General features: G+C 37.5%; 4 protein-coding genes across 6 annotated transcripts; 1 reads left to right on the plus strand and 3 right to left on the minus strand.

The window, feature by feature from the left end:
- Positions 1-58: 58 nt before the first annotated feature.
- Positions 59-3,592, minus strand: LOC111271922 (uncharacterized). 2 transcript variants are annotated; one of them, XM_022853090.2, is made up of 5 exons: positions 3,257-3,592; positions 2,863-2,931; positions 2,204-2,254; positions 1,825-2,038; positions 59-1,638 (listed from the first exon to the last, which is right to left on the minus strand). In XM_022853090.2, exons 1-5 carry the CDS (start codon positions 3,270-3,272, stop codon positions 651-653), a joined length of 1,338 nt encoding a protein of 445 aa, XP_022708825.1. In that variant the 5' UTR covers positions 3,273-3,592; the 3' UTR covers positions 59-650. The 2 variants fall into 2 exon arrangements, with proteins under 2 accessions (XP_022708825.1, XP_022708747.1); XM_022853012.2 differs by having other exon boundaries at positions 2,204-2,257.
- Positions 3,593-6,083: 2,491 nt separating this feature from the next.
- Positions 6,084-8,953, minus strand: Polr2G (DNA-directed RNA polymerase II subunit Rpb7). 2 transcript variants are annotated; one of them, XM_022852315.2, is made up of 5 exons: positions 8,796-8,953; positions 7,760-7,894; positions 7,028-7,209; positions 6,545-6,668; positions 6,084-6,375 (listed from the first exon to the last, which is right to left on the minus strand). In XM_022852315.2, the coding sequence occupies exons 2-5, from the start codon at positions 7,879-7,881 to the stop codon at positions 6,279-6,281; spliced, it is 525 nt and encodes a 174-aa protein (XP_022708050.1). In that variant the 5' UTR covers positions 7,882-7,894; positions 8,796-8,953; the 3' UTR covers positions 6,084-6,278. The 2 variants fall into 2 exon arrangements, with proteins under 2 accessions (XP_022708050.1, XP_022708123.1); XM_022852388.2 differs by having other exon boundaries at positions 7,760-7,859; positions 8,796-8,920.
- A 186-nt stretch (positions 8,954-9,139) lies between these two features.
- Positions 9,140-13,619, plus strand: LOC111271576 (zinc finger HIT domain-containing protein 1). Its single transcript, XM_022852502.2, has 2 exons — positions 9,140-10,072; positions 12,275-13,619. The coding sequence occupies exon 1, from the start codon at positions 9,473-9,475 to the stop codon at positions 9,941-9,943; it is 471 nt and encodes a 156-aa protein (XP_022708237.1). The 5' UTR covers positions 9,140-9,472; the 3' UTR covers positions 9,944-10,072; positions 12,275-13,619.
- Positions 13,620-17,375: 3,756 nt separating this feature from the next.
- LOC111271404 (cytochrome c oxidase subunit 5B, mitochondrial-like) lies at positions 17,376-18,560 on the minus strand. The gene has a single exon (XM_086973184.1). It carries the CDS (start codon positions 18,421-18,423, stop codon positions 18,049-18,051), a length of 375 nt encoding a protein of 124 aa, XP_086829310.1. The 5' UTR covers positions 18,424-18,560; the 3' UTR covers positions 17,376-18,048.
- Between the last annotated feature and the right edge of the window lie 114 nt (positions 18,561-18,674).

Here is an 18,674-nt window from a genome sequence, read left to right on the forward strand (position 1 = left end):
CTATTGTGTCGCATGAATATCGAGAACAATAAAAGAAGAACACCGAAAAATACTGCCATCTAATTTTTATTTGTCCGTGGCTCTGCTTTTTTGGTTTTTTCAAGTATCTCTGTGAAAAACTCAGAATCAGTACAAATGTCACTGTTTTGTTGATTTGTCACAATATACACCTACAGTAGAATACCATTTATTACAGAATATAATCAACCAACTTAATTGCTTCATCAACTCCATGGCAGTGTGACTTGCATTCCTGGTCTCATACAGGTAAAGCCAGACGACTTGTTAGGTACATATGAGTTCATAATAGCTGTTACAATTTAAAGTTAGTAATGCTACTTAGCACGAGACTCTCCCATGAAATAAGATCTATTTCTAATTTTGGTACTCTTACGCACGTTCACTAATACTTAGTGTAAATTGCACTCATTCGCTTGATGTATGGTCATTCTAGCTGTGCTCACACTTAGGGAACGGTTCAAAATTCAAGCATTCGCTACATCCTTATTGAAATTAAATCTATCGTTGCGTTTTAACCCTCCGACCACGAAATGTTTTATCAAATTACACATGGTATAATAAAAACAGAATAGTGACAAATCCAAAAGATTATTTTCCTAGCTGCCCACTTCACTTCGTTTAATTGCGCCCTAAGCAAACAACTGTTCGACAAGCACCTGCGCTCGTTCGCGATCGACATCTCCATACACGTTAGTCGCAAGCGCCGCGTCAATAGCTGCCTGTATTGCTGATGGCGAGAATACGCCCATACCTAAAATGACATCCGTGACGTCGTTTAAGAAGTCCACGTATGCATTAGACTCTTCGTTAAGCACGCTGTTTTCCGACTCCATCGGAGGGACATCGTGTGTCGTATCGGCATCGGATACAGCCTCCACATCTGGCTCCACCGAAGGCGAAACTGTAGCCTGCACTTCGGATACGATAGGAACGAGGCTTGAAAGAGACATAGACAGCCCCTCCTCTGCGCAAATTCGTAGGGCAACAGACTTTTTATCCCCCGGATGATTGACTTTTGAGGAGCGTGACCGCTTTTCACTGCTCACCGTAGACACCGATTCCGCTGGAATCTCTTGTGACTTTTTAACTGTTAAGGATGAGCTAACTGTTGAAACTGTACTGGCAGTGGATGGCTTTGCTCCCTGTGCAGCTTGGTGACGGTCCGAAGACTTCGACGACATTGATGATGATTTTGATGAAACTGATTTTCGAGCTATCGAATAATGAGATGCTTGACTGCCATTTGCAGAAACATTGTCAGAACTGTCATCTGACCTACTGTTATCGTGGTCATCAGCTTTTGACGAAGTTGATGAACCGCTTGCCGAAGCCGATGATCCTCCATCACTCGACGGTTGGGAGCTTGTAGATGCCGTAGACATTCCTTCATGACCTTCATGAAAGGTTCCTTCATGACCTCGCGCTTCTGTATGCTCAAGGGTCTCTGCCGAAGCCGAGGGTTCTTCACTGGAGATGCTAGCTTTCTGATAAAACAATGGCATCTTACGTAACTTCGATTCCGCTGCAGGGACCCGCCGAACGATTCGGGGGTATGACGTTGTGAAGGCGGAGGCATGAAGGTCCATCACGTCTAAAGATAGTGGTTGCGAAGGCTCTCTGGGATGAAATCGGTTTGCAAAAAATAAATATTAAAATATATGAATTCGAGGAGCAGGAAAGAAATAAAGTCAGATAATCAATTGATGAGGAAAAGATATATGTCCAAGCGTGATCAGCTTCTATAATATATTTAGACTCAACAGGAATAACTGTGATTAGTAGAACAACATTTGATTTACATACATTTTATGAGCTTTTCGTAGATATGGGAATCGTTTCTTTGGGGAAAATGGAGTCCGTTTGTAATTAGTGAGTATGAGGAAACGTTCTATCCTCTGCTCTATTGTGGCATCTTCAGATGAAGTGAACTCAGACAGGTTCCAATATCCGGGAGCTTCGGACGAACCCGTGGCTGTTGAACCGGCCGACATAAGCTGTTTACGTAATTCATTTTGTTCTATTCAACACATGAACAAAATTATTATTAGGAAATCATTGAGGCACTTACTGAACTTCTGTTCGGAAGGACCTAAGGAATATGTTAAGTACCCGGTATATGTTATAAGTCACATGAAAATGACTTCGATCATACAAAAAAAAAGCTCATACTTGAAATACTCACTTCCCAGGTAGCTTCCAAACATGCACTTTGGCGTCTTGTTGTCCACTCGCGCTACTACCAAACAAGCAGTCTTGTTAAACGAATGATTCAATCTCCACTGAACAATTACTAGCGTAGAAAAGATGTTAGAGACATCATAAACTGGATGTAGATAAAAAAAAATTGGATATAGACCAACAGAGTCCAAAATGCGTAGTATTCATATCAGATTGGCCGTGACCAAAATTTTTATTGCTGATTCGTAATATGTATTTAAAAAATATTTATTGTAGTGGTTCTCTTGCACCGATTTCCGTAAACCATAAACTAAACTACTTTCGAATTTCCTGATGTAACTAGAAATTATAATATATTTAATAGATGGAAGTGTAAGAAAGTTGGATTTACTACTGTTTGCCACGAAAAGGAACACACAATAATATAATCGCTATAATATATTACGGAATACCAGCAGATATGACTCTAAAGAGATCAAGCTGCCATGAAATAGATGATATAGATATATTCTAGTCGCATAATATTATGCAAAATTGTGTTCTCCGTGACATGCGAGTTTGGGAAACTTGTTCCCACGTTTCTAGCGGCAGCCAATACACAGAACCCTTAGCGTCGCTTTCACACCGAGAAATTTTTGTCAGATATTAAATAAAGCCAATTACCTTTAACTCTTTCTACTCGTTCATACAGTCGATAGCAACGTTCTAGAAATATCCTCTCCTCTTCGGCTCCTGTAAGACATGCAGGTAGATATTTGGATTGGTTAGACTGTGACTGTTTGTTAATAAAGAAAGTAGTTCACTAACTATAAAGAAATTTTTTTAGCGACTTTATGCACAGACTCACATTTGTAAATTTTGAATCACGAACATACAAAAAAAAATACTTTAAATTTATCGAAAACATCTAACAGGCATTGCTACGCGGATCCGAAGCCAAAGAACGTTCGAAGAGCTCAGTTTGAAACCGAGTATTGCCTAGATCATGCAAGGATGCTCTGTAAAACAATTGTTGCATTTCCAAACGGCAAAACCGTTTGTGGTTATGTTCACTCACGTGCAAAGGACGTCATGCTTCCTTGTTTATTTTTCCGTTACCAGGGTAACTGTCCAAATGGGGCTGGCCGGAAAGCGCGCTTCACCGGCTCTCTCTGAGTCAACCCACATCAGATGTGGACTCCGGACTCCGATTCAGCGAGGTCTTGTGAACTTAGATCCATTGCCATTTGAGACGCACGACAGTCAACAGTTAGCAAGTCGGTATACGAGGCCAGATTGGGGTGATAAAGGTGACCGTAGGCTCGACTAGGTTATAGTGACTGTCCCCATAGTTTGAAAGAAGAGTGGATCAGCAAGCGGATATCCTTCCTATTCTATGAGCGCGAATACTCAACTCCACTAAGTGAACAAAAACAAAAGAGAAAGTTGTGATACAACAAATAAAATTAAGAGAGTATAGCTCTAAACGTGCATTGTTGACAGATAACAATTGCTATGAGGTTGGGACGCTTCGCAACTGGTGGAAACTGCTGCAAATGCATAATTTTATATATATATATATATATATATATACATACACACAAAACTGGAACAGAGATTTGAAGATTGAAAATTGATTATTTAAGCGGTTTATGATTTGCTAGCTATTTAAAAGTCATTTAGTGATCTTAGCTATAAAGACAATTGAGTTCAGCACATCTTTATTATACAATGGATGTTTTTTTAAAAAATGCCATTTAGTATAATCGACACTCTAGGGAATATTCATACAAATTGGTTGATAATATTTAATTTTAAGACAGAACAACACTGCCAGCTGTATGTATATGCTCTCTTCAGCTAGCTGCTCGCTTAACCTGTTAGCCTAGTTTACCTAACCACAAAATACCGCCAGGAAACACTTTCCTCATGGAAAACAAATTTAAACGTTTGAGTTAATATTTAAATCAATTCCGAACCACAGTCCAAGCATACGTGGTCCGGGGTTCAATAAGTGGACATCCCATAGTACCAAGCAAGTACCTTATCAGTAAAGTCTGGCCCATATAATGCATTAGCTTTTAAACTTACGGCTGTAACTTGTAATTCTAATAATACATATCCTAACAATTTGACTTACTATTGTCTGCTACGAAACACAACATAAAGTAGTACAGCCGCTATGAGAAAGAATATTGAAAACAGGTCCAAAGAGTGGCCAACACTACAGATTACTGCGGTTAGTCAAACGCCAAAGCAAACTATCGATTATGACATCAATGATAAATTCCGGTGGAACTGCATTCGATAGTTATCTTGCAAAAGAGCACGAATTACAACAGATTTTCTAACGTTTTTCAAGATACATATAGCTTTAATGTACACCATATTAGATTAAATTCGAATTACTGCAGTAGCCTACGATACCATACCATCAAGCGTAAAGGTCCTTTCAGGAATTAAAAGGGAAATGTAGGTGATTAACCACAAAAGCGAAGTCGTAGAGCCCTAGCCTGGATGAGGACGGTTTCATTTTTTTACCTAGTCCATTCGATATCGTCTAAATCAGTATCTAGTTATAACCAGGTTCGATATCTGTTAAAGAGGAAAAGGAACTGCAGCGCCTAAGAAGCTCGAAGAGCAGACTGTGCCAAAGGTTATTTTTCACGCAACGTACAGACGCGATATAGCAATCAAGATAGACAGGTTAGTATGACAGTGTCTTGCATTTAATTGATCGCAATCTCAATGCTGTTCAATATTATAGAGAAATACGACCCTTTTCTGTAAAAAAGATACAACTACGAGCAGCATTCAAAGATAATTTTTAACTGCACCTCTAGAGGAAGTCATTGTACCTTTTAATGTATATGGACATCATGTTTGTTGATTACCGAGTGGCCAAAAACAATAGTTATCAACAAAGAGAACAATTTGAATGATTGAATTGAGTAAAGTAAAAATCCTAAGGTTTTTCGTGACAGTACGCGTCTGGACTTCATCAGTAATTGTAACTAAAATTACCTGATCTTCATTTCAGCACAATGCACTTGTGCGTTGAGATTAACATGCCGTTCTTGACAGACAATTGAGCGATACCATTGGCAGTTTTTTTAAAAACAACGTAATAGGATTGACGACATTGAACTTGCTAAAATATCTTTACATAATCTGTATATTAACCCGTTTAGCTTACAGTGGTGTGCATTTATGTCTGAAACAAATTTTGAACGTTTGACAGCGGCGAGACACAGTTTACTTGAAACACGTCTAAGAAATGAGAATGTGTCGCAGTAAATACGACCTCCATTCTGACACGGAAGGACCTGTGATTTAGATAGGACCTAAACCAATCTAGTGTCAGTGTGGGCAGCAGAGTACTCACCTGATCAAACAGCAAAGTATGATCCATTAACTTCATTTTGATCGGCGTCTGATTGAGAAATAAACTTTAATTTATCCAAGAGACTGGTGGAAATGAAACAGCCGTAACATAAAATCTAGTGCAGAACCTCTTAATCCTATTCAACATATGCGAATGTATCTAAAGACTGATATAATAATCGACGTTTTGCGTTTACATCATTTTGTGACCCCTATAATTATAGAATTACTGCCCACTCGAAAGTTTTAAAAAAACTCAACGCTAATCGTGTGAGTTCAGGCCATATTAGCTGACGGGGTTAGACCAGTCAAAATTACCTATTTTGCTTATTATTAGATATGGTCTTTCACCATCTGGTAATTAAGTCTAGCTTCTAGTGAATGCGTGTACGGAGCGACCACTTTCTGTGTAAACGCGAAATAACCATTAAGCTATATATCATAAAGTTAGCTAAAAATAATCTATATTTAACTAAAGAAACTTTCTTCCTAATAGTTCTGTTGGAAGAAATACAGTCAGCTGATACAACCAAAATAGTAAATTCTTTATCCAATATACATTACATGGTATCCATGTCGCAAGCTATTTTCTGTGGCTAATGAGATTTCTGATCCCATTTACATTCATATACAGTCACATAATTTTTTGTTCCCGACTCAATCGAATATATCAAAATACGGTAACTTGGCATTAAAATAACACATATAATAATACGTTATGATGCACTAGCAATGGCGCCCAAATAATCGTCCATTAACGTTCCAATGGCAAAGATATCTGTCGCGTCCACTCGAGTTCCGACAATTTTCAACCTAGAAAGAAAATTATGATATTAATATATATTTAGAAAATTTACTAATCCGTCTAATAGAAACGAATCATGCCCCTTTTTTGAGGAAACGATACTCTTTTTATATTATCAGAAATTGTCCTTGCAGCCGTTAGGTGAATTACTAAACGAACGCTGTCTGTAAGACCAACCTAATCTCATCATCCTGAGCGATTTCCTCATCTTCTGCATTTTTGTAGCACGGTGGCGTCGCATTGGGATCGAATTGCATATCTTGAGGTATTGAATGGCGTGAGATAAAGCATGACAAAGGGCCTAAAAGTACAACAGACATGCAAATTATATTACTTTTGAGGTATAGTATTTTTAAGCAAAGACGTCTGTATGGCCCTTCTAACAATCTCAGTCATATTGTAGCGGTAGTAAGTACCATCTAGCGATTCCCTAGCCCTTACTCAGTAAAAAAATAGCAACTGTTGTAATTGAATAGGTAACCATATGAAATATATTGGGCACTGCAAAAAAAATATAACAACGGCAGCGCAACATCACTGACACCTTTTCAACTTCTTCGTGTAAATGAAAAATGGCAGTAGCAGAAAAGAGGGTTTTGAGGATAAGCACTTCATCGTTAGTGTACCAGTGATCTTTGTGACCATCGCAGGAAAACTTACCAATCTCCGTAAAGATGCCGACCTTGTTCACTTGTGTGACAACCGCATCTAGCACCTCGCCCTTGAAGGGGCGGAAAACTATAGCCTTATATTTCACAGGATATACGACGAACCCACGATTGGGCTGAATTAGACCGTCTCCGATGGAGTCGATGGCGGTCACGGCAATCACGAAGCCATACCTAGAAAACACGCAGAAAACATTCAAAAACTTTAATTATTGAATACAATGTTAGTACCACAATGTTCATGCTATCCATGCTTATTTTATAGAACTTTTGTAGCGAGCGAGCAAGTTCTGCTATACTGAAAAGACGTTGTTTAGGGATAACTGTTAGGTACGCTAAAACTAATTTTACTAGCAGAAACATTATTAAGAACGGAGTGAAAGCACAATACTTAACCGTATGTGATTTTCAATTACCTGTCATTTAAGAGCCTAGAATTGTATATACTAACAAATGAAATCTTTAAAAATATGAACATGACTTAAAAATTCACTTTTTTCGCAAGCTTAATGTCATCTGTTGAATGTATTGTTAAATTTAACTTGATTAATATTTTTATTTACTACTTGATTGGTGAAGATCATTATCACTATTATTATTATATTTTTGTTATCACAAACATTCTAAATCTAGCATGCTAGTGTTTTGGAAATCCCTAGACAAAGGATTTTACAATGTATCATTTTCTGTTAAAATACTCAAATAATCTAGGGCATTCACCTACTTTCCGGTACAGGTTCCTTCGACTTCTGTGAAAAGTTTTTGTTTGACTGTTTCCATTAGCTGCGGTCCGAAGTATCTCGGGTGCAACAGGATTTCATGCTCTAGGGAGATGTGATAGAACATTTCTTTAATTTGCCTGCAACGGCATTATTCGACAACATACGCGCACAAAACGCATCAGAATCAGTAGCTCTTTTGTACTTCTAACTACGTAGAAACTTCGTGTTTACCTATATACTACCTCAAACGAATTAATATTTGATAGAATTAGAATACAGATAGATTTAGAAGAACAATATATTATGATCGTTAATTATCATTTTAAGATAACATCCTCGCTATTATCGCCGTCTGTGCATCTCAAAATATAGGAGTAGAACGTACATAATAGAGTTGATCACCTGCTTCCACACCTCCACAGACACTCAATGAGAGCCTTCAAGAATTTTGATTTGGCTTCTATTCAAATACATAATTAAATTAAATTAAAAGCAGACAAACGTCCAAAGCACAAGTTGAGACGCTAATTAAACAATATAGAACGCTGCCAAATGTGTTATCGAAAATTTCTTCGAAATCGAAAATCGCACTTTGCATTTTCAGCCTATGTTCCATGATCGAAACAACAATGAATATAAACAATGCATACACTTTCTTATACTAGGTTCAACCATCTGATTGTTACTCTTTTTCATATTATAAAAAAATAGGTAAAATTATTTTTTCGAAGCATCGATTTAATACATTCTTTTCAACAGGCTAACCACAATATCTATTTTGCAAATTTTGAAAATAGAAATTTGAAAATATCTTGAACTCTCGATTAAATTTTTTGATATATAATTTCTTCCTGTTCCTCCACAGAGTTGGTCTTCGTTATTGAAAATCTAGGTTCAAAAACATGGTATGAAGGTGTTTTTATTGTTCTTTCTTCCAGTGTATTGCGAAGCAACAACATTATAACCTATTTAACATACTGCTTGCAGGTCAATAGGCTTCCAAGGAAGTGAAATACTAAAAAACTTATTGATACAGACCTCACAAAGCGGAGAAATCCCACCACAACTTGCGCACGAAACTATTCGAACTTCGTCTACAATTTCGTCGTCTTCAGACCGGTGTTCACTTCAAAGATAGAGATGCGCGGTTGTTTATATAGAGGTCAAGTGAGACAGCAGACGACGATATCTGAATCTAGTTAACTCATTAGAAAATTAAGATGAATAACCTACTAAGAAACTAGTTTCGCTATTTTAACTGAACAATTTTAGAATTACTTTCTATAAAAAAAAGAAGTAGACTTGATAAATACCATAAAAAATAAACAAAAAAGATGTTCGATGTCCGCTAGTACATTGGTCGCTTGGACGCCCGCTAAATTTCGAGTTTGTCAATAACAAAAGTCCCCTGTTATCGCACCGGTGTCGAACACGGTGTCTAAAGACGATAAACAAACTTGCAAAATAAATCAAACCCATATAAGAACGGCTCAAAGTGCGCAAAAAAGCGGAGAAATGTTTCTAGCTAGTTTGTGGGACTTTTAAGTAAGGACACTAATTTCAAATTGCATATAGTGAGTGAATAAATAGTGATCGGGGTTACTTGCATCCAGATTTAACCAACCGCTACTACTGGAATCTAAATAAGGGGAGACTTGCGGGTAGCGAGCGAAACCCTTTGAGCCACCTATTTCGAGTGCGGTATAACGTGTAAGATGGAGTCTACTGGCAGTGGTAAAAGACGTGGAGACCGTATCGTTCTCGATGAAGCTCAGCGGGAGCGGCGTCGCCGTAAGGCACTTGACGCGCTTGAGCAGGACAACTACCATGAAGATCCGCATGCCAACCTGGTCATGAATAAGAAGGCGCCGAAGTTTGAAGAAACCCTTCTGGGCCCCGCGGAACGTAAGGAACGACCAGGAAAACGTAAAGGAGTACGCGATTTCAAGCAGGTTCGATATAAGAAGAGTCTGGACGCCTTGCTCGAAGAGGACCACGCATTGGGTACAGAACCGCCGAACTATATGACCGCGCAAGCTGCACCATCGAAATTTCCCGCTAGACAATTCTGCAGTGTTTGCGGTTTTGAGGGGCCCTATAGATGTGTAACTTGTGGATCTAGATACTGTTCCGTGAAGTGTCTCAATACCCATCAAGACGTGCGCTGTTTAAAGTGGATGTCTTAAGGAATGATGGTTTAATGTGAAATGTAAAATATACACATAGTTGCATTCTATATCTCATATCATAGACTATCATGTGTCAACTTCGACAACTCAGAAGAAACACCTTGGATGTTAATTAAGAATTAGTTTGTAAGTTCCAGGTTCGGGAGCCTTGAAAATATCGTTTAAGTTTAAACAAACCCAAATTTATATATTGCAACACCAGTTGTTAATCTTGTAAATAGTTGTGTATGTATGTAGACGATAATACTTTACAAACGTTCAAAATACAATAACATATATTTCCTTATTACAGTTCGTGGATTGATATTATTGGTATTTAAATACCGTAAGAGTTCTCAACGTTTCAGTTATGTAATACTTAAGGTTGCGCATAGGAAAAAAACGTTGTGAATGACGATAGACACTGTTGCTTATTGTTGGAAACGTGTAAATGGGTGTGGAGGCTGTATAGTTTGGGTACTTTTAACTAGGCAACACTACATAATGTCAGTATACAAAGCTTAGTCAATAAATATTAGAACTCCCAATTTTATCAATAAATTATATGAGTTAAGTCGATTCGCTTCGATTTGCTTTTGATGGAAGCCAGCGGCCCTCGGCAATCTCCATTCAAATTTGACGTGGATTCAACTAAATTTTAAATTTATTTAAAACTGTTAGAAAGTATCAAGCATCAATGTGTTGCAGATTTCTTGGCGCCCAGATGGAGGGCTAGTTTGGCATCTCTAAACTTTGATTGAAAACGGAATTAAATATTTCCATATATTTTAATTCAGTACATGTTATATATAAGGTATAAAGCTGTTTAAGCAGGAACTAAGTTTTAGAGTACAGTCGTTTTAGAAATGCTTCATAAGATACCAACTTTGACATTTGTTTTGGGAGTACATTAACAGTTTGAACCGAAATGAGATCATGATTATCATTCTATAACTTTTCTGAAAATTCCGCAGTCATTAAAAAGTATTCTTATGAACCCTCACAAATATTATTCAAGCATGTTGGTCGCCGAAGATCACAGATCTATGCGGATGCCTGATGAATAATTGCCTACAGAAATGCGCCGATTTATGCTTGGTTGCTAAAACGATTTGATTTTTAATAGAAATAAATATCGTAGTTTCACCAATTCCAGTGTTCATTAAAACTGGTCATTAATGACTTTCCGTTTAAAAAATGAATAAAGAGAGAAGACAAAATCGAAAACATTTAGCTTGCCTCGCGGTGCCATTGCTATAGCATTAACGACGACTTTCGCTTAGAATGAGCCTTATGTCACGTAAGGTCAACATTATTTACCGAGCTCTATTCTGAACTATTTACGGCTGATTACTTTTTTCACAGTTACGTCTCGCGCTATGTCGGTCTTCGCGTAAGTTTTTCCTATTTTCTTAGCGATTAGCTGATCGCCTGCTTTCAGGTTAGGTGTTGCGAATAGAACGTTCAATGTCGACAAATGTCATGACATGCACTATACTACGGGTCTAAAAAAGCGTATAGCCATCGAATATCGAGGGAGTTTATAATGTGCGTTTTCGTTACGCAGTTTTTGAATATAATATTATTTAGCTACCGATTCGTATAACTATGGCTGTTATTATTAGAGGAAGAAACTTATCGATAGGACTTTTTTCATTTGTGGGATAGGTAAACTTTCTGCGTGGTCTGTCGCTTCATATAACAATCGAACCAAACGCAAATTTACCTTCGCATTTCTAATACGTTCAGCACTCGGTCTTTTTTTACCAATAATTTTGTTCTTATAAGTAGTTGAGACTTTGAGCTGGTTTATAATTCTGCCTAGGTGAATAACTGTCATCGACGATTCTGTCAAAGTGTTTACACTTGCATTTTGGATAAATAGATACAGTTGCTACATGTTGAATATTACTTTGAATAGATATAGCCAACTGTACGTTTGTGGGGTATCTGCGATACAAGATTGAACTTTTCCTTCACTTGTTCACTGTTAAGAGAATGCTTATTGCTTGAGATCTAGGATGTTGTCAATGGAGCCCAAATAATCGTCCGCCAACGCAACGAAAACGAAGATATTCGTGGTGTTCATTTAAGTACCGAAGATGTGCAATCGAATTCAATCTCTTGCCAACCAATGTATTTTTCTGTAAAATGAAGTACACCACAACAGATTAACATAAACTGAGTAACAACCTAATTAGGTATAGACAGTTTGTTCAGAATTTCTACGTTTGCCAATAACTTTTCAAATACATGTTTTTAGTTACTGACTGCACGTATTTTTCACTTTGCAGCACTTAATACCATTCTCCTGTGTAATTTTCTCATCCTTTTTGCTTCTGTTTCCAGGGCAACAATAAACTGAAATCGAACTTCAAGTTAATCGGTGTGGGATGGCAAGAGTCAGTAAAATTAAAAAAGAAAGCAAATTATTTTTATATCACGTGTCTCTTTCATGGCCTACAAGCATCTGGAGCAACTTTACTTGAATGATATCTATCCAGTGTTATTGATTCTCAATTTGCCATTTGAATTTTCCTGCGTCTGAAATATAGCTCACTGGATAGTGATACTAAACAACGCATGACAGCAACAACAACAACAACACATAATAACAGTAACAATACATAATTTGTAAGACCTCAAATGCAACTCCGACTGTTAGGTTTCGATAGTGATTTTTGTTTACCATTATCTCACATCATCGTATATCGTATTGCGAAAATATAAGAATGGCTAATGTAATTTCTTTAATATCACGGCACGTCATATTCACAACAAAACGTCCATGCCGAAATTCTTCTATCGGAAAGATCGGAGGATATTAGACCAAACAATTAGGAAAAACGACGTCTGAGAGGACCCTGAACATATAAAAAGAGAGAATTAGTGTCTACCAGATAGAGAGACGGCTTCTGTCACAATGCAACACAGTAATAGTTGCACAATGCTGACCCCTGGGAGTGCGGAGGATAGACAGGTTTGGTGAGCTTGTGAGTCTACTCAGATTAGGCAACGTCAATCGCAGGCGACAGATGTACATCACATATTTTTGACCACCCCTAAAAAAAGACCCAACAATTAACTACATAAAAATAACCGAATACGTCGTAAATTAAATGTTTGAATAATAGCGATCGAAGCAAACTTTGCATACAACAGACTATTGTTTCACGAATATGGCAATAATATAAAAATGGCCTGCCAATGTCTGCAAGTATCAGTGCAACATCCGAAATTGAATTCTCGAAACCATATGACTTTACATTTGGTATTGAGCTCGAAGAAACCTAGGCTGTATTGAATACCAGTGGAGTGAATGATAGCAATATGTTCGACAAACCACTACCCGAAAGTAAACGAGAACCGGACTAATCGGAAAAAAAAAACAAAATAGGAACAAATAAAAATACCTTTCTACTAAGATGGGCGGTTCACTCGAGCACGATTGCTGCGTGTTCGTCTCTCGTTCCTAATTAATCGTTCGTAATTAATCAAGACATTTGATGTCACTTATCTGTGGTATATCGTGGCGTATAAAAATTGCTGGACATCACACGCAAAATTATACCTAATTTTGGTTGATCTATCCAGGCATCAAATGGAAATTACCTTCGCCAGTAGGTAACCGTTCCCTGACAAGATAGCTTCCGTGAAGCGTTAATAAAACAAAAAGAATACGATACATAAAAAAGTCGAGAATGTGTTTACCTATGAATTTCTAGGAATTATTTTTGTTTGATCGTCTCCATTAGCTCGGCCTGAAGTATTTCAGTTATTACAGTCAGGGTTACTTATCTACCGAGACGTGGTTACGTATTCTTTACGAATGACTCGGACACATTACATCGAAGATGGGGCTTTTTTATTATTAAACAACGTATATAAGCAGTTATTGTTTGCATGGGTTTACTACATGAGGCCACAAGAGGGATATCATATAAGGCTATAAGAAAATAGGTGGCAATAAGTAGGACAACTTTAAACGAAAAGATTCAGATCAGTAGCCCTTTGGGCATTCAATGGACTGCATAACGCAGTGCAATTTGAAGTCTGATGGTTCTATCAAAATACATTATTTAAATAAATGTTTTCGTGTATTGATCATATATCTTTCGTAAAAAAAAAAGACCAACATTGCTAAATATCACGGAACAATCTTTGAAACTCCTGTGCGAGAAGTTAGGAGATCGATACTTCAAACATGAATATTACTTAAGACAAACAGGCATTCCTTTAAAGTTAGAAAATGGAACCTTTTCATTTTCTACCAGATAATACATTTAGACGGGAAATGTTATTACATCATGACCTATTTAAATTTCCTCAGTTAAATAGCTGCTATATCTCCGGCTACGGTGTTCATAAATCGCCTACTATCAACGGAACTAATATTGATTACGTTATAGCTACAGTCAAACTATTAGTTATTGCCTAATAAACCATTATTATTAAGAAACCGAAGCGTGCAACACTTCAACATCGGCAGTGTCTTTTCTTTTGTTTATTCAAATTTATACAGAAAACACTGTGAAATGTTATCCATTCCGATGCCTTCAACTTGAGTACGTCCTGTTTTTCAGTTACTAGATTCCAGTTCGGATTTAAATGTCGATAGAGGGAATGTGCCAAATTAAATCAACCGTATCCATCAAGCCAACAGCCAATATATCGAACGAAAGAGCAGGTATCATTAATAATCGATAACGATACAACACAAACAGTGAAACATAATTTAAGTTGTTATGATTGTTTTGGTGTCGTTGACAATTATGGTGGAAGGAGAGTTTAACCAGTCTCTTACGTTAACGTTAAGGTCTGGTGATGCGCGAAACTCTGTATGCAATTGTGTATTTTTCTTTTAAGTTAAATTAGGTAAAACTTCAAATTTACATGTTATCATCTGTTAATAATTGTTTTTTTCCATAAGCGCAATGTACAGTTTTATCTTGTACGCTTCTGAGTCGAGCGATTTTTGGACTTTCAAACAGAAACGTGTCCATGAACAAAAAATTAGCTGATCAGCAAGTTTGGCGACGCCCGAATTCGACACATACACCATCCAGTCAAGTGGCGTGCATTTCTGCACTTTGTTTCGTATCGTGGTGAATAAAGAGCTCTAGATCTTGGCGTTTATATGAACAGGAGCACTCGTGAAACATTTCTCAACACAGCAAAATTATTAATACGCATAATAGTTACGGTCTATCCGAGACGTCTGTGTTATTCATAATAGTGATAAATACAATTACATTGCTTTGCTCTATTGTAGGAATATTGCTCTGACTAGTTAGTCCTGCTGTCGAGTGTTCTGAGTTGGAGGGTTCATAGCGGCTGCAGTTTGGAAAAAATGTACAATTCGTCTTACTGGGTCCGTTAAACGCATGTTCACCTCCATAGATTGAAATTAACGCATAAATATCTTTCTTCTATAACACGTGTTCATGCTAACTAATCGTGTTATCGAGGTGCGAAAAACTGCATAAGAAAAAGAATCACTCCTTTATTATTCATGACCAGTTACATGGGATTCGTAGGAAAATCGATACAGATGACATAATAAATTCGAGCCAGATTAAAATCGAGAAAAACGAAAACAAGTTTTTTTCTTAAATATTTGCGCTTCATTTAAATACTCTCTTGAATGAATGAAGCTCTTACTTGTTTATTTAGATTCATTAGACATCATCAGCATGCCTCTTAGGTGCTGGGCAAATCTATGTATTGAGAGTGTTTTATGAAAAACTATAGGACTCGGTCGGTCGACTTTTCTGTCGCCATCTCTATTACTGATGTATAACTTACGTACTTGATTAGTCACTGTCAAGTTGCTTTAATTTTTGGAAAATCAAAAGAATGTAGATAGTATTAAAAATGCTACATTTAATTGTGAATGGTGAGAATTTTTTTAAGAAAACTGTTGGCATGAATGTCTAATCACATAATTTACATTTTCCAAGATCTTCTAATGAAGTATGACCCTCGCACAGATCTAGCTATTTTGATTGTCCTTTACTTGCATTAAAAAATTGTTCATTAGGAGAAGAGCATACTACAGAAGAAACACTGCCGTCCCGACTTCTCAAACAATAAGTCCAATTGTTGAAAGTTTGCTGATTCTTTATTTACAGACCGTTGGGTTTCTAGAGGCACACTTTTTAGGTTGTTTAATTTGCGTGGGCTTATATTCAAACTCATACCACAAATATATTATAATACGTATACTAATAGTTCTAAAAATAGTATTTAGGTCAGGTTGTATAACATATGGCGGGTTTTGGACTAGCAATTCTGTTCCTTTTACCAATCGTGTTTAACAATGAGAATACTCAGATATAGTAAGATTATAATGATGCGTTACCGTCTTCGATCGTAGTAAACCACAGCTAAATCCACACCAAGCTCCGCATCTAATAATTGCTAATTAAAAATTGGCAATCCTACATTAGAGATTCTATTAACTGTTCAAGCCTAAAGACGCCGTGTTATATAGAAGCTCTTTAGTGTAGTATAGAATAAGCGATTGGATGAACTTCTAATTTCTTCAGTAGCGATATTAACACGTCGATTATAAGTTTTTTGACCTAATTTGTACCGAGCTTGAGATGCGAATATCTCAGACTATTTGAAAATATAATAATGAGAACCTTATGGATGTATGAAAATAACGACGTTATGATCCTAATATTGGAAAGTGCATCTATATCGGTACCTGTAATTGACTCTATCAAATTAAGTTGCAATTTTACAAGGGTAGTCGATGAACTGAATTTCTACGTGAATTCCTTTTTGTAGTTGACATGTTGGCATTCAGTAGTTAGGAGCTCGTTTGCAAAGGTATTACGGTCGGCTACAGGTTGTTTCCTATGGCCTTCAAATCGAGCTCTGCCCTTAACTACATCAACTGTAAAAAAATATGTTGCATCACATTATAGGCCATATCGAACGGACGAAAGCATCCTTAATCATATTGCGAATCTACTATCCTTAGTTGGCTTTAATCCTCGTGTGGCAGCTCGGATGATCAATGCGACGATTGGTATTATGTGGCTATTTTATATTCTTCAGTTTTCTACCATTGTATTAAGGTGACTTATTACAATTTTAAGAAGATAGGTTTTAAGAAAAATCCCGTTTTTGTAATGGGTTCTCTTCCACAGTGAACTATTGCACCCCATACACATGATGTTTAATGCTTGCAATTCATTGCTGGCCGCTTAACTGGCACTATTTAAGTGATTTTATCAGTGCGAGCAAGCTACAGATCGCTTTGAACTAATATTCAATACAGCCTCCAATGAGTAGACTACTAAAGTGCGAAATAAGTCATAAAGATAAACTAAAAAAGCACATTTTCATCACTATTTAACGGTTATCTTTTTTCTACGATAAAGTTATATTTAAGCTTAACTAGTATTTTCTATATATTTTATAAAGAAAACTCAAGATGTCCTTTGGTAGAACTGTTTATTCACAGAACCTCCACGGCTTTTTCATCTGTGCATTTGTTTATCATTCTCAGCATTATCAATAGTATTTATTAACTATATTTTTAAACACCTATGGCTCGTTTACCTCGCCTTCCGTTTTCTGCTTTGCTGTGTTTTTTATTATTAAATTCGTTACCCTTCGTACTACCCAAATCGGCGGCCCAAAAGTTGTTTCTTTTTAATTCAGCAAACACTGCAACTGCATCAATAGGATCAATAGCCGCTGTCCATGGGTTACTGACAGTGAAGAACCTCATGAAATGTGCGTCCTCAATGCGCGATGTTGTGCACTGGTACCAGTAGTTAGATCGAGGAGGGCAACAGAACGGAATGGGCAGCCGCCTACTCTTATTGTTGCTGGTATTGTAGTTATGATTGTGTTCGCAGTTGTAGGCGAATTTTTCAGACGAGACGTTGTTGATAGAATTGGATAGCTTCTTTAAAATCGATAGAACGTCCAGCCTGCCCTAGTGTATTTCTTCGTATATTAGAGTAATGAAGGTAAAATTATGGGGGCTGTAATCGAATCATTTTCCGTTGATGTTTTTCTTTCTTGACTTGCTTTGTGCTTCCCCCATTTTCGCTTCATTCCCTTACTTTCAATACATTCAGACACGCGGGTGGTAATATTGCCTAAATGAACTTGCCCTCTACGAGCTTGAACCAGTATCCGCATTCACAACGTTTCGGCTCACCTTTGTGGAGCCACATGTAATTAATTGAGGCTGAATCTTCTTCACAGATGCAGCCGATCATACGCTTGTCAAGCATCGATGGGACGAGGTTGGGGTTCTCTTTCGTTCCCGGGCCGCGCTTGACGGCTTCCATGCCAAATGGATCCTTGTTGCCGGCCTGAATAGCTAGCATTTCGCGTTTCGCTATACCTGTCGAAAGTTCCAAAGGATCAGGGAACCGGGATCCTTTACTGTACTCACGCACGTATGCAATACAAGGTGCGGGTCGAAAGCGGCTAGCACGCAATGATAGATTACGAAGGAAAAGGTTCATTGTGAACACTTAGGGTGTAGCAAACGTACTTCACGAATCACGCTACTTGACTCTTAGGCATACAGCCCGACTAACTTTGCGGTCGTCGGTCACACTGCTTTGATGCCTAAGCAAAGTCCTTGCGAATGTACTTTTGGGGACACAAATACTGCACTTTCCAATGTCCGTCAATTAAGCTCGTAGAGTATCCTCTACAGCGGATTGTAGCGGCGCGACCAAGTGCTTGATCAACACCACGAAGCATGTTACTA

The sequence above is a fragment of the Varroa jacobsoni genome, unplaced genomic scaffold (genome assembly GCF_002532875.2).
Source record: "Varroa jacobsoni isolate VJ856 unplaced genomic scaffold, vjacob_1.0 scaffold_17, whole genome shotgun sequence".
In the NCBI taxonomy this organism is placed as follows: Eukaryota; Metazoa; Arthropoda; class Arachnida; order Mesostigmata; family Varroidae; genus Varroa; species Varroa jacobsoni.